At 41.6% G+C, this 24,798-nt stretch overlaps 2 protein-coding genes across 2 annotated transcripts in view; one reads left to right on the forward strand and one right to left on the reverse strand.

Annotated features, from left to right (window-relative positions):
- The first annotated feature begins 9,060 nt into the window (after nt 1-9,060).
- TECTB (tectorin beta) lies at nt 9,061-14,951 on the forward strand. The gene is made up of 9 exons (XM_072424780.1): nt 9,061-9,214; nt 9,662-9,852; nt 10,363-10,505; nt 10,609-10,681; nt 11,653-11,756; nt 12,340-12,423; nt 12,578-12,740; nt 13,585-13,654; nt 14,899-14,951. The coding sequence occupies exons 1-9, from the start codon at nt 9,139-9,141 to the stop codon at nt 14,949-14,951; spliced, it is 957 nt and encodes a 318-aa protein (XP_072280881.1). The 5' UTR covers nt 9,061-9,138.
- Nucleotides 14,952-16,157: 1,206 nt separating this feature from the next.
- Nucleotides 16,158-24,798, reverse strand: part of LOC140339871 (guanylate cyclase 2G-like) — a 20,484-nt gene continuing 11,843 nt past the window's right edge. The window contains exons 7-18 of the mRNA XM_072424781.1: nt 24,497-24,601; nt 23,410-23,544; nt 22,669-22,837; nt 21,205-21,360; nt 20,789-20,966; nt 20,544-20,684; nt 19,113-19,305; nt 18,771-18,945; nt 18,538-18,636; nt 18,107-18,198; nt 17,252-17,359; nt 16,158-16,731 (exon numbers count right to left, since the gene is read on the reverse strand). Of these exons, the coding sequence (XP_072280882.1) occupies nt 16,708-16,731; nt 17,252-17,359; nt 18,107-18,198; nt 18,538-18,636; nt 18,771-18,945; nt 19,113-19,305; nt 20,544-20,684; nt 20,789-20,966; nt 21,205-21,360; nt 22,669-22,837; nt 23,410-23,544; nt 24,497-24,601 (1,575 nt within the window). The 3' untranslated portion in view covers nt 16,158-16,707. The remainder of the gene's footprint in view (nt 16,732-17,251; nt 17,360-18,106; nt 18,199-18,537; nt 18,637-18,770; nt 18,946-19,112; nt 19,306-20,543; nt 20,685-20,788; nt 20,967-21,204; nt 21,361-22,668; nt 22,838-23,409; nt 23,545-24,496; nt 24,602-24,798) is intronic.

The raw sequence follows: 24,798 nt of genomic DNA on the forward strand, positions 1-24,798 counted from the left end.
TATTTCTGGGCAAAAAAGAGCAACAGAATAACTGGAGAGCTTTAAGCATCGGATGATTGAATACAGCAGTCTACGCGTTTCGGGGTCTGAAGTGCCCCTTCATCAGGGCTTTAGGGATACAAGTGGAAGATATAAATTTGTATTACATCAGGCTAAGTCAACACAACTTGAATAAAATCTTACGTTTGTGCAGTTTTTCTTACATTTTGATATTCATTTACATGGGTTCTAGAAAATGGGGTCAAAAGTGTAGACTTGGCCTCAGAGTTTTTCCTTTTGTTGGTGGTCAGCTAGGATGCCTTTTACCCCCTTCCTTCCCGAATCTCCTTTGCTCTCTCCTGCCCTGGCTATCGCTGGGTCCTGTGTCACTTATTGGCAACCAAAGCACCAACGTGACTGTCTCTTCCAGCTTGTGTGACACTGACGGCACAACTCTGTGTGCAGCAAAAGTTCCTCACTATTCACAGGCTGAGACCGCCCCGGAAGGAAGTAGAAATACCTAAATGTTAGTTTTGCAATGAAGGCTAAGAAACACTGTCAGGTTTTATTGCTGACACAGGCAACACATTTCGGGGTCTGAATGCCTCCTTCATCAGGGCTTCATGGATAGAAATGGAAGATATACCGTATTTTTCGGCGTATAAGACGCACTTTTTCTTCCCCAAAACTGGGGGAGAAAAGTGGGTTCGTCTTATACAGCGAACACAGTTTTAAAAATAATTAAAATTTCATACTCACCCGATACCGCGATCCCGCAATGCTGCGTGCTTCTTCTCTCCTCTCCTCCTGGCTCCGAGCGAAGAGAAGCCGACACACGTGCCCCCGCGATCCTCCTCCTACGAGAAGCCGGCAAGCACTGCGCCCCCGCGATCCTCCTCCTACGAGAAGCCGGCAAGCACTGCGCCCCCGCGATCCTCCTCCTCCGAGAAGCCGGCAAGCACTGCGATCCCGGAAGCACGCTGATCCTACGCACAGTACGGTAAGTGGCACAGGGTGATCAGAAGGGGATGAATTGGCACAGGGTGATCAGAAGGGGATGAATTGTTAAATTTATACAGTTGATATAAAATATTTTACTACAGTATTTGGTTCAGAATCTTTTTTTTCTAGATTTTCCTCCTTTAAAATTGGGTGCGTCTTATACGCCGAAAAATACGGTAAATATCTATGATATGAGGTCAGGCTAAGTCAACACAACTTGAATAAAATCTGATGATTTACATGGGAAAGAGAAAGCTCAAAGGTGTACCCCCGCCTTCAGAAACGGTTCTTTTGCTGGTGGCGCCTCTTCCCCTATATCCCCCTTCTTTCCTGAATCTTCTTTGCCCTTTCTTGCCCTAGTTACCACTGGGTTCTGTGGGTATCAGCACCAAGAATGGAGTCTCCTTGCTTTGCAATGTAACTGCCCGCTCCAGCTAGTGTGGCACTGGCGGCACAACTCTGTGCAGCAAAAGCTGTTGCTTTGCCTCAATATGACTGACCCAGGAAAGATGAAGTACCCTATTGCTGGATTTGATTTTATTGCTAGATCAACCAACTCATTTCAAACTTTGCTTAAGAAAAGAAAACTTTTTTTCAGTAGTAATAGCTAAAGCCTGCGGTGCCCATTGACAAGCAATCCAAATATTCAAAGTTCTAAGTATATCTAAAGTTTAGACTTTTGTTTTATTCATTAAATCATTAAATTGGGTGGGGGGTAAGAAACTGCTTCAAGTTCCTATTTCTGGGCAAAAAGGAGCAGCAGAATAACTGGAGAGCTTTAAGCATCAGACGATTGAAAACAGCAGTCTACGCGTTTCGGGGTCTGAAATGCCCCTTCATCAGGGCCTCATTGATACAAGCAGAAGATATAAATTTGTATGATATGAGGTCAGGTTAAATCAACACAACTTTAATAAAATCTTCTGTTTGTGCAGTGTTTCTCGCATACATACACATACATGGGTTACAGAAAGGTACATGGGGTCTCCCTGCTGGGTAATGTGACTGCTTCCTTCAGCTTGTGTGGTACTGACGGCACAACTTCATGTTCAACAAAGGTTGTAGCCTGAAACAAGTCCAGGGAGGAAGTAGAAGTATCTAACTTTTTTTTTTAGCTTTGTAATGAATGAGGAAGGGTAAGAAACACTGTCAAGTTTTTTGCTGATACAACCAACTCCTTTCAGGGACTCCTTCATCAGGGCTTCATGGATAGAAATGGAAGAAGTAAATATATATGATATGAGGTCAGGTTAAGAACTTGAATAAAATTTTATTTTATATGGGTTAAAGAAGGCTCAAAGGTGCAAACCTGGCCTTGGTCACCTTGCACCTAGTGGTCAGCTAGAGTCCCTCTTTTCCTATGCCCCTCATATATGTGTCCTTCGACCACGGAATCCTAAGTGCACCACCCTACTAACAATGGAGTTTCCTTGCTAAGCAAAATGACTGCTTCCTTCAGCTTGCGTGGCATTGCATGGATACAGTATGGAAGGTTGGGTCAAGACATCCCTACAGTGGACAATGGGCTGGGGCAAGAAAGGGGGTAGGTACAGTTTTCTGTGCACCAGGGAGAGTAATTATTGCAAAAAAAATGACTTATATGGAAGTAGAGGCACCAGTAGTGTCTTTTCTTGGACCAGTATTTTCCCCAGAAGCTGTAGGTGGGTGGCAGCCCCGGTATTGTGACCCAACTTTTCATAAACCAGCCAAAAACAGCCGGCTGAAAAATTCCAGGTGTGCCCAGCTAAAAAGGTCCGGGGAGTATACTGCTGAAATTTGGGGATCCCATAACATTTGTTCTCCGGTGTGTAACAGGTGATGTTCCCTGTGTTTTAGGTTAAGCTTCTCCTTCCTGACCTCTGGAGACTTTTCCATGAATTGGACCAACAAAATTCAGGATGTGTCACCAAAGAAGAATTTCTTGATGTTGTACAGGAGCTGAGCCCGGACCTCACCAAACATCAATGTGACACTTTAGCTGCTAAATTTGGACACGGGCCAAGCAAGTAAGCCGACCCTATAATGTGACTGTTCTGATATTTTCCTGAGCCTATACAAATTCTTTATTCTCTCTTTGCAGAATTTCCTACGTAAAGTTCCTTCAGCCCTACCGGACCGAAACCTTGACAATCAAACAGAATGGAGTGAAGGCGGCCACACCGGTGACCCCTCCGAGAGGACCTGTGGATCACGGTCTGAATGCCATCACCACCAAACTGCGTCAGAAGGTAAAAAACATGATCCCGAATAGTATGTGAATGATGATAATGATGGTACTGGTAAAAATATGAAACAAGTTGGGGGGAACTATTTTTTTCTTATGATAAAATGGTGAAATATCAAGGGTTCAGTCCCAGGCTTTCATACCTGTTATGCCCATTTCAAGCATTTCTTGCTGTACTTGTGCTGTGTTTCTGGGTCTGTACTCCTACTGTGCCCATTATGAGGGGTCCCTTTCATCTTTGTGCTAGGTTCCTGGGTCAATACACCTACTGTGCCCATTATGAGGGGTCCCTTTCATCTTTGTGCTAGGTTCCTGGGTCAATACACCTATTGTGCCTATTGTGAAGGGGTCCTGCCACCCTTTTTCTGAGTTCCCAAGTGTGTAGACCTTTTGTGCCCATATTGAGGGGTTTATGCCATCTTTGTGCTGGGTTCTTGGATCAATACACCTACTGTGCCCATTGTGAAGGGGTCCTGCCATCCTTGCTCTGAGTTACTGGATCTATAGATCTTCTGTGGCCATTATGAGGGGTTCCTGCCATCTTTGTGCTGGGTTCCTGGGTCGGTACACCTACTGTGCCCATTATAAGAGGTTTCTACTATTCCCTCTCTCAGTTCCCAGGTCTGCTGGAACACACAAAGGTTAACGGTAACACCCAAAACTGCCAGATCTGGCAGGGAGATCTCATTGCTAAAGTTCAAAAATCATATAAAAAAGCCAGGGGCTGACCTAGCCCACCAGGTCAAAACTACAATTATAACACCACTTATAGGGGGACTGATCCTTGAATTTTGATCTTCTATTATACTTAAGTGTGATCATCATGAAGAATCCAGCCATCATGGTAATCTTTTCCTCTTCCCTCCAGCTGTCCATTGTGGACTGGAGAAACCTTCTTCTGGCTTGCCAGAAACTGGACACAAATGGTTCCGGTTACCTCCTCCTCCCGGAGTTCCGGTCGGTGGTGAAGCTCTGCAACATCATCCTGGATGAAGATGACATTTATCATATCATGTCTCTTTATGACAAGGATCTAGCGGGGAAGATCGACTACAGCCGACTCGTTTCAGATCACAAGAGGAAGTAAGGTGAAAGAGAAGCCTACAAAGTTATTATAGAGTAACCATGCCATAAAAAATTGTCTTCCTCTCCTGCAAATCCCCATCGCTGGCCGAACATTGTCACAGTTATCTGGACACAGGAACAATGAATTCAGAACACAGAACATTCCATGTGTTACATGTGTCACCATAACCAGGAAGAAATATTTATGTATATTTGAAGTTGAAATAAACATAATTATCATTGCTTTGTGTATGTATCTTTATTCGATGGATAGAATATAGACTGATGCAAAGATTGATAATACCATTGCTTGCCTTAAGGTTTGTGAACCATAATAAAGGTGTACAGTCCTCACTTTAAGAATTAATTAGGAGCAACAAGCCCACAATCATATATTTATATATATATATATATATATATATATATATATATATATATATATATGGCTGAACACTAGAGGGCAACAGAGTGCCCAATGATTCCTTGCATTGTGTATCATGGATAGGGATGGTCACACTTCACACACATCTAATAATAAATACCCAGAAGTGTTACATGTGCACATTACTGAATATGAGCATAACATATATATATATGAAGCTTTAAGTGAGACAAAAAGGGGTAGTGTAGCTCAGCTGCCTTTCTAGAGCCAGAGTTGACACACATGCAGCCCCCTCATCCCTGGCACACATGGACCCCTCTTATCCATGGCACTCATGGAGAAAACCTATCCCTGGAACACATGGAGCTCCCTTATGCATTGCATACACGAAGCACCACATCACATATGGAATACCCTCATCCCTGGCATGCATGGAAAAAACCTAGCCCCCCTAGCACACAATGAGCCCCCCATCTTTAGCACACATACAGCACCCTATTCCTATCACACATGGAGGTCCCTCATGCATTGCATATATGGAGCACCACCATCCCTGCACACATGGAGAACTTCTATCCCAGCCATACATGGAGGTCTGTCATTCATTGTATACAAGGGGGATCACTAACCCTGCACCCCAATTCCTAGCACACATGGAGCACTTCTATCCCTGCCATACGTGGGGCATCCTCATCCCTGACACACATGAAGCCCCCCAGCACACACATGAATATTACCATTCTTGGCACACATAGAGCACCTACATCCTTGGCATATATGGAGCACCCCATCCTTTGCACACATGGGACACCCCAACCCTCAAACACCTTGCTTTTTACATATTGACAATAGAGATGCCACAACCACATGAAAGAAGAAGAGAAATGGCTATGAGGGAAAATTCCAGGAGTTTTGCATAACAGAAATTAAGGAAGGATCAGTTTTGTCGCCCTAGGGCAGGACTACAGAATACATCCATTTCTTGTATTCTTGCTAAGAGTCAGATACAGGTGTATAAAAGTTGGGCAGCGGCAGGACAATTTTTCTGTTTATTTTAACATGTTTTTCCTGGCAGTAATATGATTCTTGTTGTAGGGTGACAGCGCTCACTTATTGTACCTTTTGTATGGATGAGCAACTTTGTCATCCAATGAAAACACCACCCAGCCATCAGGGATAACAAACGGTCAGATATAATGGAGTAAAAATTGGCCAGTGGCAGGACAGTTTTTTCCCTTTATTTTCACCTGGTGATCATGTCACTGTGTGCATATAGAGAAACTTTTTCACTCTAGAGCACGACTACACAACATCTCCCTCCCCTTACTACATTCTAACGCTGTCAGATATAAATGTGTAAAGAAAATGGGCAGTGGCAGGACAGTTCCTAATATTACCTGTTGTAGGGTGATAGCACCTATTCATCAAACTTTCACCCTACTTAAACCCCGTCCTTTGTGTTTTATAATCCTCAGAGATAGCTGGGAACAAATTTATAAAAGTGCAGCACGGCCACAGACAATTATCAGCTTCCTAGATTTCTAGGAGGATCAACATCTTAGTTTTTGCATTTAATAAACAGATATAACACAAATGCCCCCAATGAAAGAATTAATTGACCAAAATGGAGCAAATCGGTGAATTTCATGGCTGAGATTTACATTCTCTTCGGCCGTACAAAGCCTCGATTTACAGCAAGCTGTAATCAGAGTCGGTATCGCACGCTGTTGTGACTCAGATTATTCTATTCGTCCGTCATTCTGATGCAGATTACACGTATAGACAGACGGCCGTGTAATATAAACTGCTGTCCGCTCCCCAGAATGCTGCCACTGCCTCAATTAGCAAATCAGCTTTGTACGCACGCTCTGAATAGCGGGATCGACTTTCAGGGTACAATAAAGATTTTTCAGTGCGCTCATCTAAGGAAGTTGAACATATTTATTCTATAAAACACCCAGAAACTTTACATTGTTGCATTAGATTTTTATTATTATTGTTATTATTATTATTATTGCTGTTATTATTATTATTATTATTATTATTATTAATAATAATAATAATAAACAGGATTTATATAGCGCCAACATATTATGCAGCGCTGTACATAATTATATTATATTTCTGCATACATTACAAATGTACAAACTGCTGAATTATAATTTGTATTGATATCTTCAGCCTTGCAACCAACATGAACAACTCTGCTCCCCTGGATGATCCAAAGCAATAAAAAGTCCATGCAGAACCAGAAAATGGGCTGATTTATTAAAGCTTTCCAAGGCTGGAGAGGATGCACTTTCATCAGTGAAGCTGGGTGATCCAGCAAACCTGGAATGGATCTGGTACAGGATTGAAAATAATTTCTAACAAATAGCAAATGACTTTAAAGAAATATAATCCAGGATTGCTTCACTGATCAATTATATCCTTCCCAGGATTGGAGGGTTTTAATAAATCAGGCCCAATGGGCTTTTAAGACCAAACAGAATATGTATTTAAATGACAGACAACCCAAATATAATTTTAGTGGATACTGAAGTTTAAAGCACACCGATGAAATAAATATAAAGGAGCTGATTTGATACAAAATTGGTAAACATTTGCAGGACTCTTCTTTTTTGCATTACCCCAGACGTAGAAGAATGCAATGGATTTTTAGTTTTGTGCCTTTAACAACAGCATATATTTTTTAAAACAAACCCCACTAACCTTTGTAGCTGCAGGCACTGTGGAGTCATTCATCTGCTGCTGAAACTTTCCAATTTTCATATCCCAACCCCTCTACCCCGGCAATCTGCAACTCAAGCACAGAGGCGATGCACAGGAAGGAGATGGGAAGATACTGAGACTTAAACACCTTTATAAAGGTTGGACAAGCACACACAGAACCAGTAAAAAAAACTCTGGAGGGTATAAGTGATATCTCTTCTTGTGCCATGTCATCATAAAAATATACTACTCCTATTCATCCTGGTGGGTGATTCTCACTTGTGCATCCTAGGTCGCTGCTTTCATTGTGAACTTTGAGGATGATTTATTTACCAGTGCCTGCAGCTGCAAAGGTCAGTGAGCTTTATATATAATTGTGAGATTAAAACCACAATCATTTCCCTTTAAGTGCATACATGAATCCAGTAAACCATGGCACAATATTTACAATGTGAATGTTCATTATGTAAATGTATTGCTGAGCCACAGCTTTGTATTGCCAGGTGAATGTATTCAGTGTAAGAGGATATGAACACTGCTCCTCTATTGGCTGCCGACACTTATCTCCGGATCACTACTCTGTAGCCTCTAGAATATAAAAGGGGAGAAATCCACAAAGAGGAACTCAGATGGTTCACAAGAGGGGACAAATACTTTTCATACAATACAAATCATAGTCATGAGGATCCAAACTGCCAAAGCTTGAAGCCACCAGGTAAGGGTCTGATACTTTTATCCGAAGATATAAAATATTAGAGCAATATGGAACGTCTATTATAAAATTGTTCTTATCATTAGGTGGCATTTATATAGCGCCCACATATTGTGCAGCGCAGCATGTCCATAGCCGCATGATAATTTAATGAGCACAAAGTTGCTGAGTTTGTTATAAATTGTTACATTTTAGGAGGAATTTGTGCAGTGAGTTTTAGACACTTTACAATTCAGCGACGGTAAAGATGCAACAATTGGGGTTTTCCCCCTTTTTTTTTTCCCTGCACCACAACACAAGGGTGCAAATGTAGCTTTCAATTCCAAAGAGGGATTATAGAATCTCCTAGCATTGCATTGAGATTCTATAACAAATGACAACACTCGGGGCTCTGTTTATAAAACAGGGAATCTGACATTCCCTGGTGGGAATCAATTACTGCCATTGAAACACATGGACCTGGAAGATTCCCAAGATAAAGGTCTGATTCCCTGTTTTATAAATAGAGCCCTTAAAATGAATTCTGAAATAAATTCACAGAAAAAAAAGGAATGGAATGATTTCAATGTGAATGATCCCCAATATATAGAAGTATATATAAAACATCTTTATTTACTTTATATATTAAATATAAAAATGTAAAATATTGGTAGTAGTTTTTGGCAACTAAATATATTTAGATTAAAATATTTATATTTAAAAGTTTCATATGAAAACTTCTATATAATAATATATATTTACAAATTAGGGCTCTGTTTATAAAGCAGGGAATCTGACATTTCTTCAAACATTCCCTGATGGGAATCTTCCAGCAGTAACTGATTCCCACCAGGGAATGTTTGGGTGAATGTCAGATTCCCTGTTTTATAAATAGAGCATTTAGTGTTATTTGTGATTTTTTAGATACATATAATATTCAGAGATTGTTTTGTTCTTTGCCAGCCTTTGTTGCAGGGACAGAACATGAAGGCATTGGAGGTGACAGTCCTGGATCTCTAAAATCTTTGACTTTTCTTGGTGATCACTTTGCTGACCGTTTTTATTTTTATATGCTTTGAAGAAATGGTGCTTTTTAGTCTCCTTGCGCTACTTATTCTGATTGCAAGCTCTGCAGGAAAGTGCGTTCCAAATAAACAAGGTATGAATTAGGGACAAAGTTCATATTTTTATTTATGTGTGCTTTATCTTTTTTGAAATTGATGATCCAAAGTTTAACATTTTCCTCATGATTAACGGATAAAAGTATTTAAAATTCAAAGTTTTGGATATAGCAAACATGTAACCTGGACAAAAATGTATTTATGTATGTAGGAAAGTTTATACAGATAACACAGTAATAGAAAACACATTGTACAAAGATCTGAATAAAAGTCATTGCCGCTAGTCACAGCCTTCCATCCATTGGCCATTAGGCAAACTTTTTGGTGATACAATCTCTGACTTTGAAAATATTTTGTTATTTTTAACTATTTATCATTTATTAACCTATTAAAGATTATTTTTATAATAATTTCTATTATGTTTTGTACATGTATTGTAAAGTGTTTACTGCTGAAAACTAATATTTTTATTATTTTTATTCCAGATGTGATCATTGTACATTGCTACCCCAAGTCTATTGTGGCTAAAATTCCGGAGTGCCCCTATGGATGGGAGATTAACCAGCTGGCCCTTGGTGGGGTGTGTTATAATGGCGTTATTGAGTCTGGGTACTATCAGTTTTCCATTCCCGATCTGTCACCCAGGAATAAGTCATACTGCGGAACCCAGTCTGATGTATGTATAACAAAAAGCTTCAAACCCAATCCTGGCCACATTTGTAGTTTTTAACGGTACCCTGATGTAAAAATTCAGCAAAGCTAAAATATACTCCAATCACACATCATACCAAAATATCAAGTATCTGCTGACCGGTATCAGTGAATAACGACAAACATACACAGGAGGTGGGGTCACCATCACTAGAGGGGTCACCGGCAGGAAGAAGGAGGTCCTGATTCCCCTATATAGATAGAATTGTGGGGTCACCATCACTAGAGGGGTCAGGAGGAAGGAGGTCCTGATTCCTCTATATAGATAGAATTGTGGGGTCACCATCATTAGAGGGGTCACCGGCAGGAGGAAGGAGGTCCTGATTCCCTAATATGAAATTTACCAATCAATTTTCCGTGTAATAAGTGACAGTAGACGAAATAGTAAAACAATTACATACTTTGGACCCAAATTTGAATGGCTTTACCTGGAATAAAAATGGCTACAATGTATTCCTTTGAACTTTTTTCCCAGTTTAAGAACCCGATCTATCACTTCTACAACTCAATAGTGTCCAATGACAGCACACTGATTGTGAAGAACCAGCCGGTGAATTATTCCTTCACCTGCACCTACCAGTCCAACTATTTGGTGAGCCATGCAGCTTTTGACCAAAGGTAAGTCTTCCTCCCGAGAGCGTGGCACGCTTTGACTCACAATTAGCCAGACACATCTCACTCATGTATGTTTTAGTCTTACATATTTTTTTCCTACCTCCAGAGTAGCCACAGTTCATGTCAAGAACGGGAGCTCAGGATCCTTTGAAACCCAACTGTCTCTCAATTTCTACGCCGTGAGTCTTTCAGAGCTTCCTCTCCTTCTGATTTACCTGCATTTTGACCTTTCTAGAGGCAAGGTCCATCCAGTTGGCCATTTGGTCAATCGGAAGGATCACTTTGAGTGACTTTTGGGTCCATTGATATGTTTTAAAATATGGATAGGTCTGGTATGATGGTGGACCACCCTTGGTTACTTATTGCTTCGGTTCCTAGGGTGCAAAAGTGGGGCCAGCTCCCCAAATCCTATTAATAATATGTCACCGCGTAATAGTCATAAACTCAAGAGCTCAAATCTCTTTATTTGCCACCATACCCCATCTGTCAGTCATAGGTTGGATGGTCTTCTCTTGGTAAGACTTTTCATAAGACGACCCATTCTCATTGATTTAATAGTCTCCACTCGCCCAATACATCTGCTTCCAATCAGTTCCCTGGGATTGGATTTCTGGGTTTCGGAGCTTGTCCACACCTGTAGTGCCCAAACACCAGGCTGCGGTACCAGGTGGCACCATGATCATAAGGATGGTTATGGCACCGGCAATGCAGCATAGCCACCCTAAAAAGAAAAAAAAAGGGAAGAAAAATGAAACGGAGGTAAGAGGCTGACAGGTGTGCACAAACCACTAGGTGGCAGTACGAGTCATTGTTTTAATAGGAACTGAGAAGTGTAGCGAGATTCCACCATCCGTCCGTGAATTTCAGATGAATTGACTGGGGGAATCATTTATAAATAGAACCCTATGATATTCATGGAATAGCCTTGATACAGTGTTATGTCATTCCCCCCAAAACAAAAAGGTCTTGTAATTTATAAAGTGTATTATAAAATGTGACGTTATTATTATCAGCATCCAATTCCAGTCTTTATGTAATTATAATGTATGCGGGGCAATATTTGGTCTATAGGATTGGTGAATTTACTATACTTGGTAACTTCTCTTTTTTGTATGTGTTTGGTTACTTTTTTTGTTTTTATCCCGAAAAGAATGCCAAGTTTTCCACCCAGAAAGAAGCCCCATTTGTGGTAGAGACATCAGATATTGGCTCCGATGTCTATGCCGGTGTCGAAGCCAAAGGGATCAGCAACAGGTATAGCAAAGCTCTGTCCTTTATGGGTAAAATGAAAAGTATCTGATTCCTACACGTTGTTATCTGCAAAGAATATAATTTCTTTTCCCCCAAATATAAAATGTGAGAGAAATACTCTGTAAACTCTGTAGAAGTTTTTTTCAGTAAATCAGCTAAGCTTCAGCGAGTTACATGTTAAAATGTGCCAGGAGCTCCACCTACAGGCTAGAAATGTTATGCCTAAAATATTTAAATGTAGACTCATTTAAAATGATAAACTCTGAGCAAAAACAAAATCATTACATTTGACCTTCTACCCTAAGGATCTATTGCTTGTTTAGAAGATGAGATAATACATGGTTGGGTGCTTTTGTGTTCAGTTCCATAATCTTATTACATTTAATGCAGGACCGGTTCATTAGGGTGGGATGTGACCATTGGTTCCACATTGTAAAATATGATGTTTGGGGGATTCGTTATCAGCACCAACAGACAGAAAGAAAGGCCATGGGGCTGTGGATTAGAATAAGAATGAGTTTATTATTCATGTAATCTTCATAACAATTAATTCTGCCCTCTAATCAGTTTTCTGTACAATTTGTAGGTTTAAGGTGGTGCTGAATTATTGTTGGGCCACCCCGGCTCCCGACTATGCCTACCACATCCAGTGGCAGCTCATCAGTAAAGGGTAGGTATCTCCAATGTAAGTCGTCACCCAGTGAGCCTCATTTATATGTGAAACAAGAAGTGCGGGGGTGTTGTTCATCACAGCCAATCATGATTGCAGTATGTGGCTCCTCCCATCTGGGTGCATTTCATGCTTTTGTATTCTATGATTTCAGGTGCGCCTCAGACGAAACAATTCTGGTGCATGAAAATGGGAAAAACAGCCGCGCCACGTTTCAGTTTAACGCCTTCCGTTTCCAGAACGTCCCCAAACTCTCCAAAGTCTGGCTGCACTGCGAGACCTTCCTCTGTGACAGCGAAAGGTTCAACTGTCCGGTGGTAAGTTAAATTTGATATAAATGACACTTGAGGCTTTATTTATAAATGATTCCCTCTAGATTCGTTCATAATTTTTACTTACACAGATAGCATTTCATTTTGTGACAGATGTGCAATTTTGAGATTGGCCACTAGGTGGCAGAACAAGTCATTATTTTTAATAGGAACTGAAAGGGTTCACCTAGGGAGATAAAACCTAGTGTGAATTTCAGAGAATATGATGGGGGAATCATTTTTTAATAGAGCCCTTAGCGGCATGCAATTTCTGCATTATCTCATTGGAATTACTGGTTTTAAATTTAAATTTTGGTTACAGTAGACCTACACCCTCCCATTTAAAAATATGTACCGCAGCATTTAATTACAAATCCTTCCGTAAAGTGCTACAAATACCAATGACCCTGCTAATAAAGGCAACATAATGCAGCTTCCTGTGATAAAGTGACAACAATGCTACAATGCTCCTAAATTCAGAGCAGAGTTGTCACCTTCACGTAGGCTGTGCCTGCTTGTACTTTAGTGCGATAGGAAGATATTGCAGGGGGCGTGGCTATCTGCTTTAAAAGTCTGTGGCCTGTCAATCAGCATCTGGCCACACCCAGTCCCACCCACTGCTTTATGGATTGACAGCACTGAATCCCTCCCACTGCAATCTGCAGTGACTGGGAGGGGGAGAGTGTGAGACACAACTAAAGAAGGATTTTGTAGGTTTAGTCAGGAAAAGAAAGTTTTTGTGCATCACAAAAAGTAATTTGATGTAGGAGTTGTTGAATTTAGAAACTGCTAATTAAGGAACTTCTGATAACCCCTATGGACTGCGTATATTTCCTTTTTTTATTATCAGACCTGCAGCAAGCGGAGGCAGCAGAAGGAGCAAACAGGAGGGGTCCTGGTGGCTGAATTTGTCCTGCGGAGTAAGTATTCCCTCCATGGTCATGTAGAATATAGAGAACTGTTGGGATTGTGTGTCTGAATCAGAAAACAGACTGAAAAAAAGGTCCTGCGGGGAAAAGGGTTCATTTTAGCTTTGCTTGTGTTATTAATATTTAAAACATTTTTTTTAAATATACTTTATCTATAACGGGGCAGGGTCCTCTCCTCCACCTGTGCCACTGTCTGTAACTGTCTGTTATTTGCTACCCCTATTTATTGTACAGTGCTACTTAATATGTTGGCGCTATATAAATCCTATTTATTAATAATAATAATAATAATAATAATATTAACTTTGTGCATTTATTGGAGTAGATATATCTGGCTGATCCCTATTTAATGTACAGCTCTGCATAATAGGTTGGAGCTTTATAAATCCTGTTTTTTATTATTAATAATAATAATAATAATAATTCAGAAAAAAAGGTGACACCAAAGTATAAATTACAGCTGAAAGATGATCTAAGATTATTTAACTTTTAAGGCTCTTTTTTAAAGTATTCCCCTGGTAATTTGCTAATAAATTTGTTTTATTTCCCATTCATTTCCTATTGTGACAGCTGTGCACTTTTGATATTGGCCACTAGGTGGCAGAACGAGTCATTGTTTTAATAGGAACTGAAATGAGAAGTGAAGAGATACAACTAGCGAATTTCAGATGAATTGACTGGGGAATCTTTTATAAATAGAGCCCTGAGTTTGTTTATAATTTGTGAACAATATGTACAACAAATTTACAAGAATGATCGTTCTTTTTGTCTTTAGGTGCTGCATCCTTCTTTGCGCCGGGGCTCGCAGGTAATGTAGCCAATAGCAATGTTTATTCCATGCAAACATTCAGGGACAGTTTGTGTTTTGTATTTGCAACACCTGCGCTGTCCAGGGTGCATGGGTTCGTTAATTGGGCCAAAGCAGTGCTCTAAAATATTTAAAATGTGTCCTTTATTCTTCATGAAAAATATTGCTGCACTTCCTGTGCCTAGGCACTCCCATTCTGTACCCTCAAATCTATATATCAGGTGACTTCCTGTGCCTAGGCACTCCTATTCTGTACCCTCAAATCTATATATCAGGTGACTTCCTGTGCCTGGGCACTCCTGTGCTGTACCCTCAAAGCTATGTATCAGGTGACTTCCTGTGCCTAGGCACAAGAATAAATCATCATTTATGAATATCAAATCAGTATTGCCCTTAGAAAACATTTGATTGATTTGTGTCTTTTCAGTGATCCTGCACCATCTTCTGCTAACGGTGGGAATCTGCAAAATCCTCTCCTAAATCTGAACCTCCTCAAAGTGCCATTTTCAATCCACATGGATCGTACCACCCACAAACGTGGCCTCAGGAACATGGCTGCCCATCCACATAGCAGATCACATAAATCTGTGACAAATGCAGAGCCGTTCCAAGATCGGGGAATGGAGAATATTCTAGACTAAAAGATAGCTATATTACCTGCGGGGGCGGAGTCTGAATTCCCGCAGGAGTGCTACACTATACCAAGCTTCACAATGGTGCATTAAACGTGTAAATAAAAGTTTTTTCCAAATTTGTGTTTGATATTTATTTGTATGGTGAGCAAAGTACAAACGTGGCAGCACAAAAATGTAATAATATTATTCTCCTTTAAATAAAAAGTGTTGGCTCCCCTAATCAGGAACCTCTTACCATGAAGCATCTTGCATCAGTGGCCAATAATAAAGTGAATGATATATGAATGACCATTGGCTCATTGCACCCCTAACAATAATTTTCCTTGCACAATGTTGCCTGTAGAGGGAGCTCTGCATGGCTTTCTTTAGCTGGCCATCCAATTCATTCCATTTTCTATCCAGTGACTAGAAATATTGGTATTCCACCATTGGATAAGAACTCTGACAATGGAAGAGCCAATGACCGGACCAGGGAAGAATCATTTCCTCTTTACAACACTACCAGGTAAGAAACCACTGAGTACCAATATAAGAAGGAATATCTTCCACCAAGGGGTAGTTTTCTTTCCAATAACACCAACATAAGGGGACATTCTTCCTTACATTCATTTCCATTTCTATCCCAATCGACCACCAATGTAAGGTGTGGTCTTCCTTGCACTTACCACTTCTGTCAGGGGGGTTATTCTTAAGAAGTCAGCAGTGTGAGGGGTATTTTTCCAGTGGCGATCAATACATAGGGGTAATAATCCTTCCACTGACACCAACATAAGGGGCATTATTCCCTAAATATACCACTAATATGGGGACATTTCTATCCCAATAGGCCACCAATGTAAGGGGCAGTCTTCCTTCCACTGATCACTATCCTTGGGGGGGTTTCTTCTTCTCACGTCAGCAGTGTAAGGGGTATTCTTCCATTGGTGATCAATATATAGGGGTATCTATCCACTGAACACAGATATACCGATGCATTTTTTGTAAGAAAATGTCCTTCCCTTTACTGTCCACCAATATGGGGGGGGGGGGCGCTCTTCCTCCCACTGACCACCAATAAGGAGGATACTTCTACTGACTGCCAGTGTAAGGGATCAACCATCCATGTATGGTTTAATAGCTTAGTTCATATGTTGAAAATCAATAAAAAAGCAAAAAGAACAATAAATTGCCCCGTGTGCCAGCTCAGCAGGATGGCCAATGTTTGTATAAACCTGAATTATATATATAAGACACATATATATAAGAAATAAATTATCATATATAAGACATCATCATGTATAAAATAGATAAATAATATTAGCAAGTGTCCAACCCGTTTCAGTCCCCCTTCATCAGGGCTTATAGAGATACAATATGTGTTTCATTTTGTGGATTTACTATCACAAGGCAAAACTGTGAGTTCAATTGGCTTCCATCCAAAGTAGCCACCTTGATCATGCGGGGCGTTAGAGTGTAAGCTCCTGTGGTTTAGAGAATGATATCAGAGGTTCTCTTCTCTGCAAATCCCTGCAGCAAATGGGTCTGAATGATATAAATAAATAATATAAAACGAGGAATAATAATAATATAAAAACAGTTTATGATTACTGATGGTCCTCTGTTCAGTGCACGGTGACCTCTTCCTCCTATAATAACATAAGTGAGAATATCTGTTAATATATTTATTATATTGTTATATGCTCATACTGATGTTCTGATGTTGTAAAACTTAAATAAAAGTTACTTTAACTAAATTAAAAAATGTAAAAAAAATTAAAATAAATAAAATTGTTTATGAGACAACTGATAAAGTTGGTTATTTTTATTAATTTCCAAACTTTTTAAATGTGTAAATGTTTGGAGTTCAGAGACGGCACTGTCACTGATAGATGAGGATTTAACTAACCAATCATCAGCGTGGCTCCTGGTCATGTGATCACTATCAGCCAATCATGCTCATGATGGACAGCAGTGGAGGTTTGTTTACAAACAAACCCTTGCAGCCTGCAGAGGGCGCTGAGACTTTCTCTGTCTCAAGAAATAAAGTTCAATGTTAGAAAATATTATAATTGCTTTAAATATGTGATGTATGTATAATTTGTAAAATAGTAATGGGTGGCCTGGAATATAATAATAATAATGGTGCTGGAATACAAGACGACCTACCTCTGCTGAGGTGTGGAGAGGATCCTTTAAATCATCTGGAAAGTCTGGAAGAGGCATCGGGAACCCAACCTTACCCTTTAGCCAATACGTCCTCTGTTTCCCCTTCCCCTGGAGGGATGGAATGAGGATCTCAGTGATTTGGATTTCAGAATAATTTGATAAATTGATAATTAGAGGCGCATGTGTATAAAGCCAGGAATGAGCATGCGTATAATAGGAACTAGCCAATGATTCTGCATCAGCCGTCCCCAATATAAGTTACTGGTAGACTGAGAACCCCAGCTTGGGGTGTAGGAGAGGGGTTCCCAAACACACCCACTGGCATTCCTTGCTTTTTCTCTACAGAAATTTTAGACATTGCAGAAATTTACACCAAAAATGTGATAAATAACAAAAAATACATGTCAAAAGTGAAATCCCAACTTTCTCAAAGTTTGGCTCCACCCATTTCCAGCCCCCGAGGAAGCTGCTTATTACATTGAATAAGGGTTGGAAGACAAAGGGGAGGGGCTAAGTGAATTTCATGGAAATAGTCAAGTTTGTTTGTAAACTTTAGTGGAAGCTACTGAGCTCTATGAACAATTGAAGCAATATCGGAGAGCTTGGGAAAAGATCTGCAGAACACTTTGAAAATGCAAATGCAAAAAGACAAATATAAAAAATGTATATTCCAAATACATATTTATATATTTAATATATTTATATATTACAACCCAACAAGATTTTCAGTTTATTTTGTTAAGGTTCCAGGTGCATCAAATCAAAAGCCAATCTAAATCTGAAAGTTTGTAATCTTTGGAAAGAAAGTGTGTAAGCAGTGGTCTCTCTGTGTACAGAAGAGGGTCTGGATCCTACCTTTATCTGGACGAAACCCCTCTCCTTTATGTGGTAGCCCCCGATCTCTCCCAGGGCATTGGCTGTGGTCTCAGAAATGTGAATCCGCAGAGCTGCCGAAATAAAAATATGAAACATCAATGTATGTGCGGGGCACTCGGCCCACTTTGCTCTTCTTTGAGGCTCCCATGATGCTTTGGGATTTACAATGAGCACAGCGCCAGCACCCAAATTGCTCCAATCCCCTGATAGATTCCGCACTTTTCTGTGCCTATCAGAGACCCCCCCCAATATGGACATGGATGGCTCCAACCTTTCCCCATTCTTCCCAACTATCATTGGATTGGCTGTGTGTATAAAGCCCAAAGGGGCATTTACCCCAATGGGGCTCAGAAGTAGGGCACACCGAATCTGCATGACACAAACTAGTAAAAAACACAGAGTTTACCTACGTAGACTGTTGCTTTCCATTCTTGATGCCATGTTAACCGTGTCACCAAACAGGCAGTACCGGGGCATGGTCACACCCACCACACCAGCCACCACGGGACCTGCAACCAGCAGGGGGCAGAGATGAGCATGTTAGAAAAAATGCACCTTGCACCTAGAGATCACATTACTGCCCCTGACAATGCCTTTATCAGGACCATTTTTGTTCAGGCATCATGCTGGATGCCTGACGTACCCGTGTTCAGTCCAATCCTCAGCTTCAGCTTCTCGTTGGGCATGTGTCGTATGCGGAAGCTCATCATGGAGCTGAGGAAATGAAGAGACATCGTAGAGATCTCCTCCACGTGCTGCATCCCATTCGGGAGTGGAAGACCACTGGCCACCATATACGCGTCTCCGATGGTTTCTACCTGCGGGAAATGAAGGGAGATATCATCAGGAGGTATTACCCGTCTTCTGTGGGTGGTGAGAGCCCCTCATAATGGGCACAGCTAGGGTACAGACCCAGGGACTCAGCACAGGGATGGTGGGAACCCCTCCAGGTCACAGATCTGTATATTTGAAGATGTTCCCTTACCTTGTACACATCATATGCTTTAATGATCTCATCAAACAGGCTATACAGATCATTGAGCAGATCCACCACCTGCAGCGGGGTGCTGGAAGAGCAGAGCGTCGTAAATCCCACAATATCCGAGAAGAAGATGGTGACTGAGCTGAAACTCTCCGGCTCTACCGACTTACCGGCCATCAGCTGCTCTGAGATAAAGCTGGAGACAGAGAGATACTTAACGGAGACCTGAATTCAGATATATAATCTCTATATATATCAGCATGCTTTAAGGGTAATGTGTCAATATCACCCTTCTAGGTACGTGATGGGGTGACCACACTGGAGAAAATTTATGAGACAAGCACAGTGTTGTCACCCAATATCCATAGAGCTGCGAAGATCCTGCAAAGTAGGAATGTGAAATGTAGTGATGCAATGCTGCCATCTTGTGGCAAAATATGAGTTGACAGTGAGTTGAAACAAGTCTTGCTGATTTAGTGGTTTCTATTGAAGGGGTCAAGGAATTTTGTATTACTGTAGCTTTTATTTACAATAAAGAGTCCTACCTAGAATTTCTTACATTCTAAGAGCTGTATTGGCACTCAGCTACTCCACACATTACCTCAATAGGCATATTACTTGTCCAAAAGTCACTGCTAAAATGAAATTAGCTGTGAATGCTCTTGTTTCATTGATATGTAGCTGTCTGTATACAATCTATGCAGCTACACAAATGATATGATCCCTATTCTATTATATGCTACTATATGCTCTATAAAGAATATGATTGGATCCTTCATGCATAGAGGACAGTCCCTTTTAGGGTCTCTGAAGCAGTATGATGATCCTATGATATATACCGGTAGATATAATGACATGATCAGGGCTGCCATCAGTAATTTCTGGGCACCATGCTAGGTAAACTTCCTGTACCCAAACACCCCCCACCCCTCCACCCCTTGCCATGTCTAAAAGTTTCAGCATTGCAAAAGCCAAGCCAGCTACAGAAGAGTCCCTTGCCCACCCTCCAATGGACGTGAGGTGCTGGAGAGACTCTGAGTGCTGCCAGTGTAGCAGAACCAACCTGGTAGTATGCTCATTTATGCACCCTCTCCCCAGCTGAGGTTTGAACACAATAGGCCTAATTTAATAAAGCTCTCCAGGACTGGGGAAGATAGGGTATAATGGGAGAACCTGGGTGATCCAGCAAACCTGGAATGCCTTTCCTAAAAGTCATTTAGCTATTATTTGACAAATATTTTCAATTCTGGACCAGATCCATTACATGTTTGCTGGATCACCCAGGTTTACCCATGATTGTTCATATTCTTAAAGAGCTTTAATAAATTAGCACCATTATATAGGACAGTAGTTCCCCTTAACAAAAGGCAGCCCATCAGTCCCCTAAGGCATTGCTACCCAAGGCCTAGGTGTCTAAACCTCTCATCACCTTACCTCGGCAGCATCGTAGACAGCAACTTCTCCGTCCTCCTTTTCTCGGCCACCAGCTGCACGGTGCGCTCCTCCACCACCTCCTCCAAGTGATTGGCGTATTTCTCCAGCTTATTCACCATGTTGTCCAGGATGCTGACATGTCTGCAGGGAGATGAATCAGAGAGACACAAGTTAAGCTTGGCAGTTCCAATCCATAGAACTACTTTGTTCTGATTGGTGGGTTCTTAAGCAGGGGCGTGTCTCACCCTTCAGGGCTGGCTCCTCGCAGGCTCCTCTTTATGGAAGTGAAGGACGGTCGCCTATCAGGGTTCTCATCCCAACACATCTTCAGCATGGCGATAATACGCTCGTTGCATTTCTCCACCGATAGGGACGGCCTCATCGGAACCACAGCCACCGGGTCTTTGATTGTCTGAATGATTTCTGAATGTAAAATAAGAAATTAATGTTGAGGGTTGAAGCAGCTTGGAAAAAAATGAAAATTATAATTTGCTTCAATAATATTTCAACCAAGCTTTTAAAAACTGACGTTTAGTCTGTTTATATAATGAAGGGGAGGCTGGAGGGCAGATTTAATGAAGGGGAGGCTGGAGGGCATATTTAATGAAGGAGAGGCTGCAGGGCAGATATAATGAAGGGGAGGCTGCAGGGAAGATTTTACCTTCTGGTTCCAAGCTGAGGTCCTGGAATGGTCCGTCCTCACTGTTATATATAAGTTCTCTCATAATTATGGCGAAGCTGTACACGTCTCCTTTCTGCGTACCCTGGAAGGGGAATCTCCCCATTCGTAGCAGCTCCGGAGCCGTCCAGTATAAGTCTATGGCCAGAGAGAGAGCAGACGCTGAGGATTATGGGTAGGGGGACATTTATCATTCAGCCAATACAATAGAATGTTTCTGAAAGTGGAGGCAAAAAAGTGCCATTGACAGTTTTCAGAACCTGAATTTGGACTCTGAATTTCAGGCAGACTCTGTGCTTTGTAAAGAACTGATTGGCTCTTTGTGCTGCTTTATCTTCCCCCAGTCTTGGCTATGCTGTACAGTAACTGCATTGTGTGCGTTCGATATTAACCCGGACTTTAAAGGAGCCGTCTACTGAAATCAAGCCGCGTGCCAATGCTGACCTCTCCTGAAATCAGCGTCAATTGGATGTCTTTGTGGGGCAATTAATTGATTTTTGAATTTTTTGTTTAAAATCCCTTAAAATAAAACGGTATTGTGGTGCTCAGCTCAAGCTCTGGAATGCATGACACAAATTCATAACCTAGCAATGCATCGCAATGAAATAGGGTGCTATGGTGAGCAGGGGCATCCCAACCAACTGTGGGGCTGAAGAGTGCAGAAAAGGGGGCTAAACCCTACGGCAAGGGTATAAATGTGGGTGTGGTCACAAGTAGGCATAGCAATGACCCCCAATACAGATCGCCAGACCAACAAAGAATTAAACTTTCAACCAGCAAAGCAATTCCCAGAGTACAATAACCCCCAATAGGCACAGAACCACCCGGCCAGCATGGTAATCCCAAAGCACAATAACCTCCGGTGGGCATAGAACTTCCTGGCCAGCACAATAACCCCCAGTAGGCACAGAACAACCCCGCCAGCATGGTAATCCTAACGTATAACAAACCCCCAGGGGGCAGTTACTCTTGGCACAAAACCCCCTGGTAGACACTCTGTATTTCCTGGGCCGCATTCTCCCTCTTACACTTTCTACCTAATATGCATCCAAGGAGAAGTTGGGGTCATTATTTCCTGAGGTTGATGGCTAGGGCGCTGCTTCCCAATTGGACTGGTCATGGGATTGTTGTGTTCAGCAGAGTGGCCCAAGCCCTGCCAGTCCTCTGTCTAGACCAGGGGCCACAGAAAGCAGCCCCTAGGCACAGGGATGGCTACGCATCTGAAGTGTTAAGTGATACTACAGGCCATGCCAGGGAATGGGCAGGAAGCCCTGAAAAACCATGGCACCTAGGGTTATCCCCTAGGTCACCTTGCCCTGATGGTGTGTCACCGACGTCACCCGGGTTTAACCAGCAGCTTTAACCCAGAACAATGCAGCATTATTATTGGATAGACCCTCCCCCGAGGTAGCGCACTTTATTCTGCATGGGATATATGCGACCTACCACAGTGGATGACACTTTTAACCGTGATGTCTCGATGCGTGGTTCCATATTTGAATTCCCATAAACCAAAGCCGGAGAGCTTGACCTGCATACGGCTGTCCACCAGGCAGTTGGTGGGCTTTAGATTTCCGTGAGATCCCAGTGGACTGTTATGCAGAAAGCCCATCCCCTGAGGAGACATAAACCGGAAAATTCAATGAGTACACAGGACAATTGTGATTGGAGGTCACCTACAAGCAATCAATTTACAGGAAGCAAATCAAATGTAAAATCCAATTAGTTGCCAGGGATTACTACTCTATGCACTCTATCAATTCTCATATCCGTGTTATCAGATTTCAAGCATCAATAAAAATATGTGTTTTATGGCCTAATGTTAGATTCCTATCTCCTGTTGTGCAATCAGTCCCCAAAAATCCCTCATGACCTTTGCAGAGATCTGCATACCCCATATACCTATGGCTACAATTCATGCTCCGTGTCTTCATTTGTAGCCGCCCATTGTGCTGGAGAGAGCTGAGACTACAAGTGTGGCCACGCCCATCTATTAAACACAATGCAAAGGATCATGGGACATGGAGTTTTCCTATAGGCATGAAGCTAATGTTATATCTTCTATTTCGGGTAGTGGTCCCTAGTACAGGCTCATAGTGTGGAGGGGAAGGAAGAAAATATCTGTACAGAATTCAGCACATAGCTGGAGAATAAGAGGGCCCGGTGGGCATTACAGAGCCTCCTGACCTCATGGGCCATGAACAGCCGCCCTTTCTTCAGCCACTGCAGGAACAGGTGAAGGAGACTCACATTAACAATGTCATATGCAAAGGAGAGCTTGAAGACCCAATCCAGCTCGATGTCGTTGTTCTGCAAAACATCCTAAAATTCAGAAAAAATTATTTGTTATATACAAAGAGCCCCAAAAGCTCAAATTTATTACAATACACTGAACCTAGCTGTGCCCTGATCTCTGCGGGCTCAGCAATTCGGATACACAGAGAATAAAACTGAGACCAGATCCATTGTAAGCATGGATTCGAAACGAGTGAGGATAAATCCACCCTGTACTTGATTACCTTCCAAGCTGCTTCACTCTTTCGATTGAATTGCATAGGCAGAAAGCAATTCAAATACCAAGCAAAACTCCTCTACACAGCCCAGTAACGATAAGATAAAATGTAATATAAATTAGCTTACTAGTTCATAGATGTGGTGGCTGCATTAGTTTCAGAATTTATTTTCTTTTCATTGGCCTGATTTATTATAGATCGCCAAGGCTGGGAAGGATACACTTTCATCAGTGAAGCTGGGTGATCCAGCAAACCTGGCATGGATTTATTAAAATCATTTGCTAGCAATAGGTTTCAATTATTCCAGGTTTGCTAGATCACCCAGTTTCACTGATGAAAGTGTATTCTCTCCAGCCTTGGAGAGTTCATGAGTGCCAGCAGCACGCGTCCTGTGTAAGGGTGACAACACTCACTTACTGTCCTTTATAAAGGAGCCATGTTGTTAGCCTGGGACAGGAATACAGACCTCCCCTCCTCCTCCCACCCTGGGTTTTTTTCTCTGTATTTCATTGCAGCCACCTCATCTAAGAATTGGTAAACTGGGCTTCGGACCCGCTTTCATTAAAATGATTGTGATCTAAACGGGCGGCCAATTATAATTCATATCAAAATATTTATTTTGAGTTTTTATACCAATAGATTGTTAAATGAATCAATATTCATATCTCAGTCATGTTAATGCCATCTGTCACTTAGTGGGGGAATAATTTGTTCAGTGTCACCTAAGAAAGACTGATAATGGGAATAAAGGGGCGCCGTACCTTCAGGCTGCCCTTCTTGCAGTATTGGGTCACAATGCAGATATTGGGGGGCTCTATGCAGACACCAAAAAAAGTCAGGAGATTTTCGTGTTTCATCTCCCGAATCTAGAAAAGAAAAGCAAAGACTTTAGGGGAACTCATATTTCATGTTGCTGAAACATCATGCAACTCAGAACAGACCAGTGATTCCCAACAGGGGTTCCTCCAGAGGTTGCAAGGGGTTACCTGAGCAATTTGTGACCCTCAGGTGAGTTGCTGCAGACACCAATGACATGTTTGGAAGGGTGGCATTTTTCCAACTG

This window comes from Pyxicephalus adspersus, chromosome 10, assembly GCF_032062135.1.
Source record: "Pyxicephalus adspersus chromosome 10, UCB_Pads_2.0, whole genome shotgun sequence".
NCBI lineage: Eukaryota > Metazoa > Chordata > Amphibia > Anura > Pyxicephalidae > Pyxicephalus > Pyxicephalus adspersus.